General features: G+C 33.4%; 2 protein-coding genes across 5 annotated transcripts in view; one reads left to right on the top strand and one right to left on the bottom strand.

Annotated features, from left to right (window-relative positions):
- The window catches only part of LOC124640874 (probable DNA mismatch repair protein Msh6), a 30584-nt gene extending 27617 nt beyond the window's left edge, over nucleotides 1-2967 (top strand). For both annotated transcript variants that reach the window (XM_047178828.1, XM_047178826.1), the window contains exons 16-19: nucleotides 225-404; nucleotides 876-1053; nucleotides 1440-1591; nucleotides 2088-2967. In XM_047178828.1, coding sequence (XP_047034784.1) covers nucleotides 225-404; nucleotides 876-1053; nucleotides 1440-1591; nucleotides 2088-2369 — 792 coding nt within the window. In that variant the 3' untranslated portion in view covers nucleotides 2370-2967. The remainder of the gene's footprint in view (nucleotides 1-224; nucleotides 405-875; nucleotides 1054-1439; nucleotides 1592-2087) is intronic.
- A 98-nt stretch (nucleotides 2968-3065) lies between these two features.
- Nucleotides 3066-16811, bottom strand: LOC124640875 (palmitoyltransferase ZDHHC2-like). Of its 3 annotated transcripts, XM_047178829.1 has the most exons (8): nucleotides 16563-16807; nucleotides 16357-16478; nucleotides 13885-13991; nucleotides 12746-12983; nucleotides 11083-11221; nucleotides 10332-10458; nucleotides 9259-9366; nucleotides 7499-7651 (listed from the first exon to the last, which is right to left on the bottom strand). In XM_047178829.1, the coding sequence occupies exons 1-8, from the start codon at nucleotides 16726-16728 to the stop codon at nucleotides 7576-7578; spliced, it is 1083 nt and encodes a 360-aa protein (XP_047034785.1). In that variant the 5' UTR covers nucleotides 16729-16807; the 3' UTR covers nucleotides 7499-7575. The 3 variants fall into 3 exon arrangements, with proteins under 3 accessions (XP_047034786.1, XP_047034785.1, XP_047034787.1); XM_047178830.1 differs by lacking the exons at nucleotides 7499-7651; nucleotides 9259-9366 and adding an exon at nucleotides 3066-6254 and having other exon boundaries at nucleotides 16563-16811; XM_047178831.1 differs by lacking the exon at nucleotides 9259-9366 and having other exon boundaries at nucleotides 16563-16810.
- Between the last annotated feature and the right edge of the window lie 66 nt (nucleotides 16812-16877).

Genomic DNA, 16877 nt, shown 5'->3' with positions numbered 1-16877 from the left:
CCCCAAAATATTTATTTTGTTCTAGTTTTCAGTATTTGTTGTTATAGCGGCAACAAAAATACATCATCAGTGAAAATTTCAACTCTCTAACTGTCTCGTTCATGAGACACAGACGAGTACAGCCTGGTGACAGACGGACGGACGGACAGAGGAGCGAAAACAATAGGGTCCCGTTTTACCCTTTTGGTACGGAACCCTAAAAACGATTGTTTATTAATTTCCAGCCATACTTAAACATAGTGGAAGGTCGTCACCCCTGTATCCCCAACATAGCAGACTTCATCCCCAACGATACGGAGCTGGGCCCGGAGTCAGGCCGGCTGCTGCTGCTGACGGGGCCCAACATGGGCGGCAAGTCCACTCTCATGCGCCAGGCGGGGCTCATCACTGTGCTGGCTCATCTAGTAAGTGATTATATCATTACAGGAATTTCGCAATCCAAGAATTCACCTTAATTACCGCAACTTAAAATGTACATAGAAATAATAGCTAACTGCCTGTTTCCTGTTTCGTGGATTCACCCGCGACTCCAAGGAATTAAATCCCGTACCAGGCTTGGCATAAAAATATCTTGTGCACGTTTTTTCCTGGTTCTAAGCTACCTCTTCAACTTTTATCCGAATGTATTTTGTAACCTAATGGCTAACTTGGAATTGCAAAGTTATAGCACAAATTGTAACTGCTCTTGCTCGATATAAAAAGAAGTCTTTTATATTTACAGTTCCACTAAACTTTATACTTCATTTCTGAGATAAAATGGAGCATGAACTTCAACTATTAACCTTAAAAGCATCACAAATTCACTCCTATTTGACACTTTTTTCATTGTCATATTTTTTATTTGTAAATAATGAAATTACTATACTATTTTACAGGGTAGCTACGTGCCAGCAGAACAATGCAAGTTAAGCCTAGTAGACCGCATATTCACTCGTCTGGGAGCATCAGATGACATCTTCTCGGGTCAGTCCACGTTCTTAGTGGAGATGAACGAAACCGCCGCCATAGTGACACACGCGACCGTACACTCGCTTGTATTGTTGGATGAATTGGGTAAGTTTGAAAAAGATTGCCTTTTTATTAATATTGATAATAGTCAACTAAAAATAATAATGAAATAGTAAATTTATTTCGCATCCCTTGGGAACTACTGTCCTTATCTATGGTTTGCTGTCATTTTTATAACCATAGACTAGGGCGGTCGAGAATTAGCTGATTGGCGAGACGCCATATTGAAAGCCGATTAAAATTACAGATAATAAATTATTTAAAGAAAAGTATGCATTTACGTATTTTATCTGTATTTTTCCGTTCTCTGTATATCGTTAAATTTCTCTTTTGCTTAAAAAGATATTCCAGATACTAAAACAAAGTTCCTCAAGTGGAAAACCAGTAAAAAAAAAACGAAAATAATTTAAATATACTTTCCATGTTCCCAGGTCGAGGCACATCAACATACGACGGCACGGCGATAGCGTCGGGCGTGTGCGTGGAGCTGGCGTCGCGCGGCTGTCGCGTCATCTTCTCCACGCACTACCACTCGCTCGTGCACCATCTGTCCTCGCATCCTGGCATCATGCTGGGCCATATGGTGAGTTTACTTTGATATATGGTTGGTTCCAAACTTAAATGTCGGATAGGAAAATAGCGTCATAACAATCTTTGGGAGCGTTCACGTCACTTGAGTGTTACGTAACGTTTAGAGAGGGGGGGGGGGTGCAGAAAAGCGTTACGGAACGTTACAGTGGGGGGAGTTCAAAAATTGCGTTACGTAATACTTGAACGCTCCCTTTAGTCAGCGGGTATGTATGGGGACGTATACGCGTATGTATTTCAAATCGCCATGAAGTATCGCGAGGTCTGCATGTGTTTCATAATAGAAAGAAATTTTCGAACTGAATTAGCAGCATTTACTTATTTAGCTATGGTATTGCTGTTGTTTGGATAATGTTAAAAAAAACCTTCAACTTTCCATTCAGCATGATTTGTGACCTAAAACATCGTGATCACCAGATTCGAATAGAATGTGACAGGCAAACCAACAGTACTTCTATCCCCTATCATTAAATACAATAACTTTGTTCCAGGCATGCATGGTAGAAACAGACGAGTCAACCCCGGACAGCGAGGACCATATTCCAGAGGAAACCATCACATTCCTTTACAAGTTGTCCCCGGGCGCCTGTCCCAAGTCCTACGGGTTTAACGCAGCCCGCCTCGCTGGAATCCCCAAGGAAATAACTCTAAGAGCCCATCAAATATCCAAGAATTTGGAAAAAGAGGCCACATGTGTCCGTGCTTTTAGAGATGTCGTTAAAATGCAGAATCCTACAGATGTAAGGGCCATGTTGGCTGCTCTCAGTATTTAGTTCTAAGAGGTATGTTAATCTCCTTTTTTATGAAACTATTTTTTTAAGTTTGATTACTTGGTTAGACTGTTGAATGTCTCGATATTGTTGAATTAAAATATATGGTATTTTTACAAGTCAATAAGAATGTAAACCTACCTCAATCACCTTTAGTCAGAAAACGAATTACTATACAGTTTGAATTTGTAACTGTTGATCTTGACTTCAATAATTTCCTTTTGTGGTTTCTACATATAATGAAATTCTGAATATTGCATATTGCAGTGTAGTACAGCAAACTGCACGTAAGTGGTAACTGTCATTCACCTTAACTCAATAGTAATAAGTTCGATTTTCCTATGAAACTATTACTACTGACCTGAAGTTGACTGTACAAAGATAAGTGAGAAAATAGAAGTGTTAATGTATAATTCGTTTAAGTATACATTTTTGCCATTTTTTAACCAAAAAAATTGTCCTAATGAGAATACTCAAAATGTCATTATCTGTTTAGAATCGATGTTGCTTGTTGATTATACGTGATTATTTTTGTGATCGATCATTATTATTAAGCGCCCGCCGTTATTGCATTTTTATTAAACTATCTTTTTATGAAAAATATCTTGTTTTATTCCTTACCTTTATTTATTTATCCATATTTTGGTTGGCAGTCTGGTTGTTGGTCTAAATTGGGTGTTAAATTTTATAAAACAAGACTAAGTTTTGTTCTCTTTATTTTACACATCACCATTGTACTTAAATTACAAAATCATTGCACATCGTGTCCTCATAGACACTTATAAATAAATCCATTAAATTCTTCTACTTATTTACAGTCCGTATAGGCATCAACTAACCTTTATAAAAATAAGTATTAATTTTGTGATAGCAATTCGCTTAATTAGAGTAGGAATATAATTATATAATAAATGCCTCTGGAATTCTCATAGTAAGTATAAATAAAACATAAAAAAAGTAAAAAAATATATGACTAGGATTTCGTTGAAGGATTGGGTATATTCCTAAAATTCAGGGATTGAATGAAATGAAAATGACGAATTAAAGGTGTAAATGATATCGATTGAGAGAAGAGTATTTTTCTAGATTTAACGAGTCAGTATTACTTGAATGATGATAGCTTTGCAAGCTGAAAAAAACGGGATGTTCATTTTATCTAAATAAGGTAAATTTTAGTAAGTACACAAAAATCCTCTTTTCCTGACTCAAAAATTTAACTATCTGTCATTGTAAAATATGTGCATAGTTTGCATTGAACAAAACTGTATACTATATATTTATTTTATACCATAGACTAAATTAGTCCACGAGCGGTTTTATATTACACACAATTATTGTATCTGCCTAGAACATTTATCGGAAAAACACATTATAGGTCTATATAATATACCACACATATATTTTATATCAGCGGATATTTAGATAATAATTGTTTTACAAAACTGTCCCGTCATATTTCAAATAAGCTACAAACAAAAAGTACTTTCTACGACAAAAACTAAAATAACTCCCAAATACATTAAATAAAAATAATATGCTCTAAATTAAGAGTAAGTATTAAGGAATGCAATTTAAGTAATACTGTTGCAAATACAATATACCTAGTTGATTAATAGAAATAATTAAGAAAATACATTTATTTTAAATTAATTTTACTCCATTCTTAAGTAGCTCAAGAGGTACAAAAATTATCTTACATGGATCCACACAGCTAAAGTCGCCTTATAAGTTAACTATTTTATATTTAAATGAATGTCACAGGTTAAAAAAAAGCTTCCTAAGATTAGCGGCACACAAAGATTTTAATTATAGACCTGCTTCAGATTATTTTAATGGGCACCAACTTCTTCAATCCCAAATATATAAGCTCCTAAATAATTTATATAGAAAATAATGTACTTTATGATCAGTAGCAGTATGAACAGATCCTTGATTTTATTGAATTTTAACCATGGAAACCCAAGAAAATGTATCACACGAAGTAAACGAAAGAAGCTCGAGATGCACACAGGGAAGGGCCCTTTGGCTATAAAGATTACTTAGATATTTGGATGAGGAAAAGTACGAAAGAAATTAAGTTTTAGCATGTCTTCGAATTTAAAAGATCTTTGAATTTAATATGCTTGATTTAAATCACTTTTAAAAAAAATCCCCATTAAGCAAACAAATGGAGTGGTTGTCGGAGGGACCATATGAATCGGAGGAGGACATTTAACTTTAAATTTTCGTTAAAGAGAAAAATACTATAGACATCTTGACAATCTCCCTACACAGTCTCATACATAAGCACTTTATACACAGCATTAAATAAGTACCGTAACGTGCCATGTACCCTTAAATTTTAGAATATAAAAATGGAAAATATGTATGAAGTGGTTTAAGCGAATAGGAAGATATTTTTTTAAATCATTATTAAATTATATCTATTCTAAACGTACTAAGAGATGGACAACATTTGGTAAACAGAGATATGCATTCCCTAGATTTTAAAAATAAAGCCTCAATGTTTGTATATGTGGGCATTCATTCTGAGTAGGTATCGTACTCTGCTCTATACTTAATTGAGACAACTAAATACCCAAAAATCTCATTTGGTAGGAGATCCATATTAAAGGAGAATAAGAAATCAACGAATATTTTTAATAGAGAAATTACCTTAAAATAGGTTCGGATAATATACATAAAAATACCAAAATGTTGCCCACCTCTGACATGTCAAACAAACATGGCAGTCATAAATATTATTAAGAAAAACTAAAAATATCAACTATTTATAACACTATATAATATAATAATAAACATTTAGATGATATTTTTCGATTAATGTAACTTTGCATAGTCACTATTTTGGTAAGGCAAAGCTCACTACCAAATGTAGGTACAAATACATATTATCCGTTCTTTATCATTCTACAGTTCAGCACCATTTCCCTCACATTACCTCTAATTCATACCTTCGGGCTGTTGTGACGACCGAACAGTGCAGACTTGGCTTTATAACAATCAGTATTTATTATTATTCTATTTTAAATATGGCGGATAAATTAAATATGGCTGCTTTTGTACTAACAAAACATACTGCAGGGTATATCTTCAAAGTATTGCAGATATTATCATACACAACATGTAATATAATAAGTATCTAACGCATTTGAGCAACTAACTAGCAGAAATATTATTTAAAGATATTAAATTCAATGTAAACACACTTCCCATACAAACCAGAGATATTTAAAAGTCAAAAGCTTAACCTAACAAAAATACTATTTCTCATTCAGCGTCAACTTCAAACTATTCCAGTTTATATCATGCCCAAATCTATTAAAGCTGAACGCGGCCCTAGAGTTGAATAGACTTATAAATCTTGATGCTCTTGCTTAGGTAAAGTGATTTTAAAGCACCAACACATCAGGGTGAACTATAAATATTTAGTGTTGCCAGATTTTTTTTTGTTCTCATCCCAATAGTACATAGCTTGGCAACACTATGTATTTACCACCAGTTATTGAGATTCCTTCTATTTAATTTTGCAGTGTCAACATCGCATCAAGTGTTACAAGTCTAATAATAGACTAATACAACCTATGAATCCGTTAAATTGCTATTAGAGATTGAATTTTGACATTAGCTCAAATTTCAATCTCTAATCACAAAACAGGAAAGATAAGTTATAGAAATCCTCAGTAGATCATCTAGCCTATTCCTGTACCAAGCCTGCATGCCGCGGTCGCTACAACGGCTTACACTCATAGCTCGTCGAAGGAGGAGCTCTCTCGCTCGTCGAAGGGCCTCGCTCGCTCCCCCCAGCGCTCCCACCGCTCGGAGCTGAGAAGTGACTCCGACTCTTCCTCCTGGCTCGGCGTAGGATACACGATGCCGTCGCCGAAACTACACCGTCCATTTATTTATTATGTTGGTCACATTGTGTTTGTGAAACATCAAGGTGTTGCCAGAAAAAATATTGTGTCTTAAGTGCATGATCGTGCAGTAATTGAATCTATTTATTTAAGTTCTTGATTAATTTATGTGTTATGTGTCTAATTTAAAAATAAGGAATCATATTTTAAGTGCATTAACCAATGTGTCGCTACTGAATCTAATGTACACAAAATCCACATCACAGCAATTTTTTATCAAACCTTTTGTTTTGAATACAACGTTGACTTTTATATTGGGTAGCAAGTTCAATTTAAATTCAAATACAGTTAAAACTATCACAACACAACGTTACTTTTAAGATGATAAACCTAATATTTCTGAATCTCCAAAGTAACGCCGTTTTTTACCCAATTTCATCAAATCCAACAAATAAAACATATCTATGAAAATGTAGATTGTTATAGTCTAATGTTCTACAGTTATAATCTAAGATGAGATGTTAGTGGCCCTTAAATGTGGAATAATTTTCTAGTGTTACAATAATGGTGACACTATACAGGGTTCAAATCTATGGCGATGTCATTTAGGAAGAAACTAATTGATTGGTCGCGAACCTTCAGCCTGCTTAGTCTTAGTTTAAAATTTGATTATGTTCAACGAAAGAAAATCTTGACTTTGGTATTTATTTATTAGACTAGAAAAGAAGAACGTTTGAAAAGTGCACACAAAGAAAATTGAGTTCTCTGAATAGCTTTTCCAAATCAAAAGTATTTACTGTTTGAAATATGGTGCTAAAATAATACAAAAATCCCATTTATTCTAAAGTGAACTCTTGTGCTATTAAAATACTCAAACACAGAATCATAATTCTGCAGATGTATAAACTGAAACACACTTAGGTATATAGGCTCATAAATCAGAACTTTTCCAACGTTAAAAACAAAACACTATCTCCAAAAAGCCCGCCCTACCCATTTGGATAAATCCATTTTATCCAAAAACCACCCCTCCAAGAAATGACAGCGCCATGACAAGCACCCTGTATACACATCTACAGCGTGCTGTATAATTACCAAACGCAAATAAATCCTCATTTTGCGCATACACGCATCTAAGTAAAAGCTCCTGACCTTCTAACATTATCATGCAGGGACGCCTACTAATGGGCTACCTACATAAAAAAAGAAGTGAATGACATAAATTTGGAATCGTTATCAAAAAGGTTGGATGACGCCAATGAATGAAAAGCAACGTTTAATTAGTCGAACGGATTTATTTAAATATATCGTGATTGTAATAAAATATAGCGAAATGGAAAATGTTATATTCCTTATACTATTTGCGGGACGGTCCTGCCCTTTCTGGGGCACAGTCTCCATCTCTCAGTCTCGCGGGCCATCTCCGAGCTAAAATGTTAATAATAAACCTCCTTATTTTAAATTCTATAAATAACTTTATAGAAATATAATTTGAATTTGGAATAATATAAATTATATGGACACTTAAAGCGAGGGTGCTACAGACGTTCTATATTTTGTTAGAGTTTGATTCGCATCGACCTCAGTAGTCTTCGAATCGCTTTTCTTTGTTTTTGTCTTTCGATATATTTGGCTACTATAGTTTATATGTATATTTAAATTCTTATAAAAATATGTATAAATATAATATAACGTTTATTGATACTATTAAACTTTATATTTAAATTATGCAATTATTTGAGACTTTATTGCAAAGGGAAAAATTTATTTATTTATTAATTTATTTATTTTATGGCACACCAACGACTTATAAATATATATACCTCTTTATTAATATCGCATTTCTGTGATATTTTAGAGTTATAAAAAAAAATTTATATGAAAACGCTTATCTTAGATTTTATTGAAGGTATAAAATCTGTAGGTCTGATAAGAATAACTTTTTTAATTTGTTATAGTAAACGTAACTGGAGCACCCAAAGACATGCAATAGACTGAGAGAATAAGAGAAAAGACGATAAACAGTTGAAGAAAGACGTATACTCGAATATACAGCACACAGACGTTAAATTAGAAAATTAGTATAAAACTCCCAATGAAAGTTATCAGTTTGCTAACCACTACGGCTCTACGGAAGCAAGTAATTGAACAAAGCAGTGTAGCAACGTGAAATAAAAAACAAAATCAAAGAACAAAATATTTTATTGTGCACAAAACATACTTACAAAATACATTTCTAACTTTATCAGTCTTGTGTGTTGTATATAGCTCAGAAATAAATGCATTAAAAAGCAATTTGCACGTTGCACAGAAGTCTTTATATTTGAATCATAATTATTAAAATATTAAAACACATGTCAGCTGAAACCTCCCACATAACTTGAGAATATTATTTTTTTATTATAATATTGCATTTAAAAGTTAATTGCATGAAAATGTATCTATAAGGCTAAATTGAGCACATACATGTCAAGAAGGCACTTTCGTGTACATGAGTAGGTATATTCGAATAAAATTATTCCATTACGTATTAAAATGTTCAAACAACTTTTAGTATCGATATTAATACGTATGCACAACTCGACTAAACAACCGAAGATTTTCTCCTCACTAAAGACAATAGTCGCTTAGTTTGGACTCGACTAAAATGGCCGTCAAATCCAATAAAATTAAAATTAGCTACCGATCACTCTATTAAAAATTGGCAAGATTCGATTCATAAATCTGACCTTATTCTAAAGTTTGGATATACAATATTGTAGCAGAGATTGTCATTTCGACGGCGAACATGGAAGATTTGGGCCAAATATTTCTAAAGGAAAGTCTGAATAGAAAAAAGTATTTTCTAAACAGTACGAAAAGACAAAGAACCTCTACCTCGAAAGTGGTATTCACGGGCCTTTTAATGGCTGTACCAATTCCACCGTACGTTAATCTGGTTTCAATATTAATATATTCGTATTAGCTATGTTTAGGGATAATATCCTCAAGGTATGTGGTTAGGGTCGGCTTCATATTCGTCCTTGGCATCTGACCTTGACCGCGTGGTGCCCATGGACTCGTAGCCGTGAGGCTCCTGGGCCGTGGTAAATGTCTGAAGTTGGTGCTCACGACGGACGGGGAATTCGCACCCGTCTCCCAGGCTGACAAAACGATCACCATTTGAGAGGGATTTGATATGCGTGGCGGGAACGATACACTCGTATCAAAAGAGGGACAAAAATAATAATAGTAATAAATAGCTTAGGTGTTTCAGAATACTGAAGAATTGTGCTATCAGTGCTACCGAAAAAATAAAATGGGACATAGTTGTGAAAAGGTGTGAATAAAAAATACATGCAATAAAATTGAAAGTGTCATAAAAGGACCAAGTGCTCGTCCGCGCCACGTTCAATTAAGGGGTACGTTCGGAAAAATATTGTTAAGTAAATAGTAAATATTTTACATAAATACTGGCTTAATATACATATGTAGGTGGAAGCAAGTGACGAGCTGTTAATTTCTTGGAAATTAAGTTACAAAACTCCAAAACCCAAATACAAGCTGTTAGATTCATCAAAGTTATAAAATTAAAACTTTTTAAATATAATGTTCAGGATTAATCATTTGTAAAAACATATTTAACACCACTTATTTAAATATATAAAGAATTGATAATTTTAAAGCAGGATGAAGAAATTCGTTGATGATGATGGAATGAATGAAATTTTTGTTGCCTATATAAATGTATGGTACATAATAAATTATATTTTCCGTATATACCAATATAATTACAGATCTATATTTAGCGGATTGAACCCTACCTCCATGCCTAGTTAGTATAAGAAACAAATCTTCCACAGTTGCTAGTGTAATGTTATTAGTTATTTTCAGTACTATTACTACACACTAACAATTTGTTAAATAGGTCATTCACTTCTTTTTTCATCAGACATGTAGGGAACATGCATACAGGTCACACAATACACGCAAATGTACAAATACGTGTCGCTATTTACCCAAACATGCTGTATAAGGCCAAGTGTTGCCATAGTGACGTCAGTGTTGCCAGAACCAATAATGGCCGATGATTGTTTGTTGTTTTTGTAGTAAAAGTAAATTGTTTTACCTTGTGAAGACAGGTACCAGCCAGAGATTGGGGCTGTTGCCGAACACTTCTTTGAAATTGTTGAAGGCGCCGATTGAGAAGCCGTTCTTGTCAGCGCCTCCACGGAACATAGGCGCTCTAAACGCCTCTGAAATTTTATATGTAAAGTGCATTAGAATATTGTAACGTTGGCAGGTTTTTACCAGCATATACATTATTTACATTATTAGAGATGATAACACATTTTTATATCGTACCAAAGTCGAAAGTATCGATTGTATAATTATTTATTTATCAATCCAATATTACAGAGATCAGAAAAATATATAATTTTTCCAACAACAATTTTAACTAAATACACCTAAAATTACCTAGGGTTCTTTGACACCAATTCTACTGATGGCATGAGATTATCAAACTACCCTAAACCTACAATCTAACTATCAAATGGTAACTGAATTAACTGGAAGTGACTGCAATTACCATTGACCAATGTCTTAAGCATAGAGTTAATGATCTGTCCTGTAGGACTGCCCAAGCGGCGGTATGAAACGAGCATATCTGAAAGGAAACTTAACTTTAGTCTTACAAAAAAAAAAAAAAAACAAAACAACTAGTCGCTATTAATTTTTCGTAATTGCAGTCACCTTCAAAAATTTCTATAAGTATCGCACTTTTCTATAAATGGCAACACTAAAAACCATAAACAATTTTTGAAAAAAAAGGACCGAAAACTTCGAACATAAATATAGAAAATTATTAATAAACGTACCTAAAGTAGTCCTGTTATTCATTACAAGGTAACAGTGGTATCCGAAAAGCGAGCCCAAAGATATAGCGAACATTAACGCTACGAAGAATGCGAACACAACGTGATATCTTCCCGTCGTCGCTGCATTGCCGAAATCACCCTGAAAAAGCTCTTAATACATTAATAAACTACCAAAATTTATTCATTTTTGTATAATGGCAACCCTTAAAATGTAAGATGGCGGGCTGCTGATGAAGTCAGGCATTTGGTAATGCATTCAAATCTCATGTAGAAATTAATATGTTATGTCTCGTAGAATGACAGTTGAAATAATGCAATGTCTAGTATTTTTAGAGGAAACTGGAATGTTCAAATTCATTATGTTATGATAAACAATAAATATCAGAAATCGTGAATTGCTCTATCTACCTACGGTCATTTCTAAATTAGCTACAAGCATTTATAGTACTAATGTAAATATTCGTTTTGGTCGGTATTACAGAATTAAATCAAGATATCTTTGACTTTATTATTTTGAGAATTTAAGGCATCAACAATCACCCAATCAAGGGGGATTTTAGGGAGGCAGAACCTGTAATAAAGACCTAATAGTTCCACACTGTTTAAATATCTAATACACTAACAAAAACAAAATTTCGAAGTAATTCCCACTGCGAAACCGATACTAAACATTTAAACAATGTGGAACCATAAACAAATATTGTGCTAGACTTGTGCATTTGGCACAAATCAATAAAGTCGTTACATTTGATTCAAACTAATGGCTATCGGACAGTTATCGAAAGTTTATCAGATAAATGTCAAGGTAAGCCGTATGATATCACCTAGCTACGTGTGATGCATAGATTACGGACAAAACTAATCACTTGCTATTGCTATCGCGATACGTAATTATGCAGAAATATGAAAAAATATGCCGGATTATACAGTGCTGGACTTGATTAAGCGTTAATGAGACATAAAAATGCGAGTGAATCATTAACAGTCGAATTAAAATCTAAAATCAGGTTTGAAATTCCAATTTTTTGTATACTATCAAAAGTATGACTTTTGATAGCAAAAAACAGACATGTGATTGAATACTAATACGGTTTACAAAAAAATTGTCACGCGAGTACTGATTTTCGCGTCCATTCACATTTCTATGTACGGAACAAACACTTGTCAAGCAACGTGTTAAGATAACATCACTATTAGATATGAAATAATGGACGTTGTACTGGACAAAATAATAATAAAATCTAATCTATGTAGCAACATTAACCTATTGATCGCGCCAACGTAAATAGGCGTTGATTAATGTGTAAATAATTAAACAATTACGTTAATCATTTCCATGCATATTTTAGAAACAGAGCCTTTTTCAATCATACGGTCGCAGTGGGCATACTTGTATTCCTGATACATCTGGAAATAGCCATTGTTTTGTTACTCATCATGTTCTATAATACTAACATTATCAATTTACCACTGCTTCCATAAGTGCAGTTCAAAACCTCTAACAACTAAATTCTAATTTCAGAGCAGATTTCCGTGAAGTTAATTTAGAAAAGAAAATAAAAAAATTGCAAAACAAATCCAATTAGGGCTTCACATTCAACAACTGGCGAAAGAACACACTCAAAAAATAATTATAGATAAAATAAAATAAAGTGGGATATACCTTCCAGAATCTAATGAAGGAAGGTAGACACGTGGCCATGATGAACAGACAGTATAACAGAGCATAGCCGAGAAAGAGCATGAAAAACTTGTAGTTGTAGAAGCAGACACAGTTGTTGACCCACGGACAATGGTGGTCCATTTTGAGCACGCATCGAGCGCATATGCTGCAGTGGTGAGCACGGTCAGGCTTCACTAGCACGCAGCGGTTGCAATACCGAACTGACCCCGACATTGTCCTGAAATATCAATAAATCTATATGATCAAAAACACAACAATTAAGTGAATTCCCACCCTTTGTCCTGAATTTGGCCCATCTCTTGTATACCTTGGATGTATCTGATGGACTTAATGTCAATAACATAGTTTTGTTCCATCATGAGGGTGTTATGAGGCCTTCCTCAACAAGTTTCTACAAAGTCTTCTAAACTCGTCATATTCCTCATCATGGTTTATCTACATAATCTATTAAACGGACACCAGTGATTACAAATCCAAACTAATATTTATCTATATCCTGAGTTAACAACCTCTTTTGTTTATTTCTTACTGTTTCTTTCTCAATTCTAGCTACACAATTACAGATTAGGCACAAACCTCGTTAATACGGGTATGGTATGGGCAAAGCTTTCTAAAATTTCTTTTTTGGATTCCACATGAAAAAAAATCGCCAAGAAGTTTCTTACCATTTGCCCGAGTCTAGAATTGAGAAAAAACTGAATGAAATAATAAATTCTATGGAAAAAGAATAATAAAGTGCTTTTACAAGGATAAGATTTCAGGTAGCCCTATCAAATCTTGATCCTATCAAAGTATCAATATTCCTAAATATATTGTCTAACTAACGAAAGCTGTCACCTCACATTATTATCATCATCATCTTTCTGCCTTTAACCCAATTTTATGGTGCAGCATGTTTGCTCTTTACTCACATAAAGGTTTTGAAATCTTCTTCCTAATCACTTTTCATTGGTTTGAATTTCCAAATGCAGAAAGAACTTCAATGAAAGTTATACACAGAAACTTTTATGATAGACCATTGAACCTGTGAGGCCCATGCGGTGGCCGGTCACCTGCTATTGTCCATTTAATCCGCTTCAGCTTATTAAGGTGTTAAAAATAATGACAGAAGACATTACCTAGTTACTATGGGTAGGTCTTTGGCAAAATTATCCAATATAGTCCGCTGAGCGTCCTCAGATTCTGCGCTCAATAATTTTTCTAATTCAGCCTCAGGCAATTTAAACTGAAACAAGAACATACTACGGTTAGAAATTTTTCATACTAGCAAGACTGGAATATCGACACACAACCAGACTTATGACCTATTATTAACTAACACAGCACAAAGTAGAAAATATGTATCAATTAATAATTCATGACTTAACAACTATGGAAAAGCTAGCTAGAGCAGTAATTATCCAAAATCGATTAAAACTTTTTCTTCATTCCATGAAACACTATTATCCAGTAATAATAGTGATATCATGAAAGCATGCAAACAGCTGTAATTTTGAACTTGGTAAGTAGTAATTAGTAATTATTATGGACGCCCAATGTCCATTTTTAACAGGAAAACACAGATATCACCTGCCTAGTCATTCTACATATTCAATGAATGAGTCATTCATAATTTAATACTTAGATAAGATTTTGCAGAAACCTTAGAGTTCATAAATAACTTTCTGATAGACCAAATGTTTATATTTATCTTTCATGTTAAGTGTGTTCTGCCATAGAAAAAAAAATCTTTGACAGACTTGTCTATTTTTAAATGGTTTTATTTTATTCTAAAAAAATTATAAAGAGGCAATATTTTTTTTTGTACCTTCATAAAGGCTCCTATTTAAAAAAATCTTTCACTGTTAGGAAGCTGCATTATCCCCGTGTAACATAGGTCATACTTTCTGTGGGTATTGGCTGTAGTTCCCATGAGAATTTATCAAGCCGCGTTAACAGCTTGTTAGTCATAAGGAAATCTTTATATTTAATTAGGTGACTAATGAATCAAGTTTTAACAATAACACCATAAAGTTCCATTCAAGGTTGATATTGGATATTGGATCAACCATTGGATGTCACACTTTTGAACACATTCCAAGTAATAACATAGGCTGTTTTCTCATTATAATACAAAACAAGAATAATAACTAGCTGGCGAACCAGTTTAGGATGATACTGTGACTCTATAAATATTTATTGATCTCAAAAGAAATGAAGTTTAGATCTTATTTGTGCAAAAAGTGTCTTTAGATAACTTGACTGTGATTTCATTTTCTATAGTACAAAAGCTGTAAGATAAACATGAAAAAAACGTATTTTGTTTAATTATTTTGAGAATTTTCCTCCGTCTTCTGGAGGTGGTTCACTAATGACAGCGACACAGTTTTGCAAACTGTAACTGTAACTGTCAATAAATACTATATGATGACATATGTTTTCTTTGTTCTAATAAATCATAACTTGAACTATGAAAAGTACTATTTTTCTAGCACTATTGTTTGCCAAAAAAGTAACATAGCGATAAATAATGAAGCGGGAAATAAGTTACCTAACACAGATAGATAATACTATCTTGTGTATAATCACAGCAATTTGGGATGTGTATACCACTCCTTAAAACATTTTTATGTCATGACCCAATTTCACACACATGTCACATTTATTTTGTTAGCTTTAATTTTTAATGTGGGTGATTTGACATCAAGATATATTGTTTTCTTTAACATGAACCAAATTGGTAATGTACAATTACATATTTGATATACCGAAATATACACGAAAATGAAATACATAATCTCAATCTATACTAATATCATTATGAGGATGTTTTGTTTGTTCGTTTGTAAAGGCTTTGAATAATTCTTTCACTGTTGAGAAGCTAGACTATCCTGAGTAACATATGCTATATTTTATCCCAGAAAGGGCAGTAGTTCCCACAGAACTCCGGTGAAACCACAGGAAAACTCGAACTATGCACAATAGCTAGTTCTCAAGTAAAACTTTTTGTTACACTTTATAGGTTCCTATTTGTGTATCTATGAATAGAGAATGAAGATGCTAATTATAGTAGCTTTAGTAATCATATGTACCTAAGGGTAATTAACCAATTGATGTTTTTAACATCAATTACAGCTTAATTAATAAGCCAATATGGTGGTATTTTTACAGTTACAACATTTTCGGCAAACAGTACACTTTGTCTCGAAAGTAGGTCAAAGATTATTACTTTGATAATGCTTCATTGACTATAGCTTCTTAGTTTGTTGAGTAAAGTTGTTGAATAAAAACTCTTTTAGTGAACTTACTCTGTCAATATAGTGAGTCATTAGTTTTTATCATTTTATTATGATAATTCTGATTACATTTTTTAACATTTAATACTTTCATTTTCATTGATAAACAGTGCTTGATAGGGGAAAATTAAATATTATATGTAAATAAAGTTGTGTATTATGGCCTAGTACCTTGATTATGGCCTTTCGTGCCCTACTGGCTCACTTTCTACAGGATACTACACCTAAACATTGCTAAGTAGGTTGCCTCACTGAACTCAATTAATAAATGACAACCAATTGAAGTAATTTCGATGATTAGAAAGCGTGACTTACCTTTTCTGGTATTGGTTTGAGTTCTGCAAATATAGTCTGCCAATAAGACCAGGAGAACATTATCAGAAGTATATGATATAATACCAAATAGATACACTTTTGGACCGTACTCTCAATGGTAACTGGAAAGAAACACATTTTGTAATGATCTCAAAATGCATACATAATGATTGTATTGTTTATCTACAATTTATTCAAATACTAACAAATGCACAATTGGATAACGTAGGCATAATAAGACCAAGTTATAATGGACACTATTAACATTACAGGGAGCCATTTGAAAGCTCTCCAACACCACATATTGCACGTTCTACAACACACACAGTATCCAGGAGACGTAACTCTATTGTTTTGCACAGATGAAGCCATTATAAGTAATATACTATGGGACTGAAAATATCCATGTTCTCCTCACAAAAAGGATAATAAAAAGTGACAACTGAAAACTGATTACCAGTTGCAATAATTATTTAATTGACAGGAGAAATGGAAACCATAAAGAACAAACAGTGCAACCA

The sequence above is a fragment of the Helicoverpa zea genome, chromosome 21 (genome assembly GCF_022581195.2).
Source record: "Helicoverpa zea isolate HzStark_Cry1AcR chromosome 21, ilHelZeax1.1, whole genome shotgun sequence".
NCBI classification, from domain to species: domain Eukaryota; kingdom Metazoa; phylum Arthropoda; class Insecta; order Lepidoptera; family Noctuidae; genus Helicoverpa; species Helicoverpa zea.
The sequence above is the reverse complement of the archived record's forward strand: the minus strand, read 5'-3'. Positions and strand labels throughout refer to the sequence as shown.

What these genes read in the sequence shown, in the direction of transcription:
- LOC124640875 (XM_047178829.1), bottom strand. Translation starts at nt 16,728, where the DNA reads ATGGCTTCATCTGTGCAAAACAATAGAGTTACGTCTCCTGGATACTGT. An exon ending in CCTTCATTAGATTCTGGAAG is followed by an intron (nt 11,222 to 12,745) that starts GTATATCCCACT and finishes GAGCTTTTTCAG; the next exon opens with GGTGATTTCGGCAATGCAGC. An exon ending in CTGGTACCTGTCTTCACAAG is followed by an intron (nt 9,367 to 10,331) that starts GTAAAACAATTT and finishes TCGTTTTGTCAG; the next exon opens with CCTGGGAGACGGGTGCGAAT.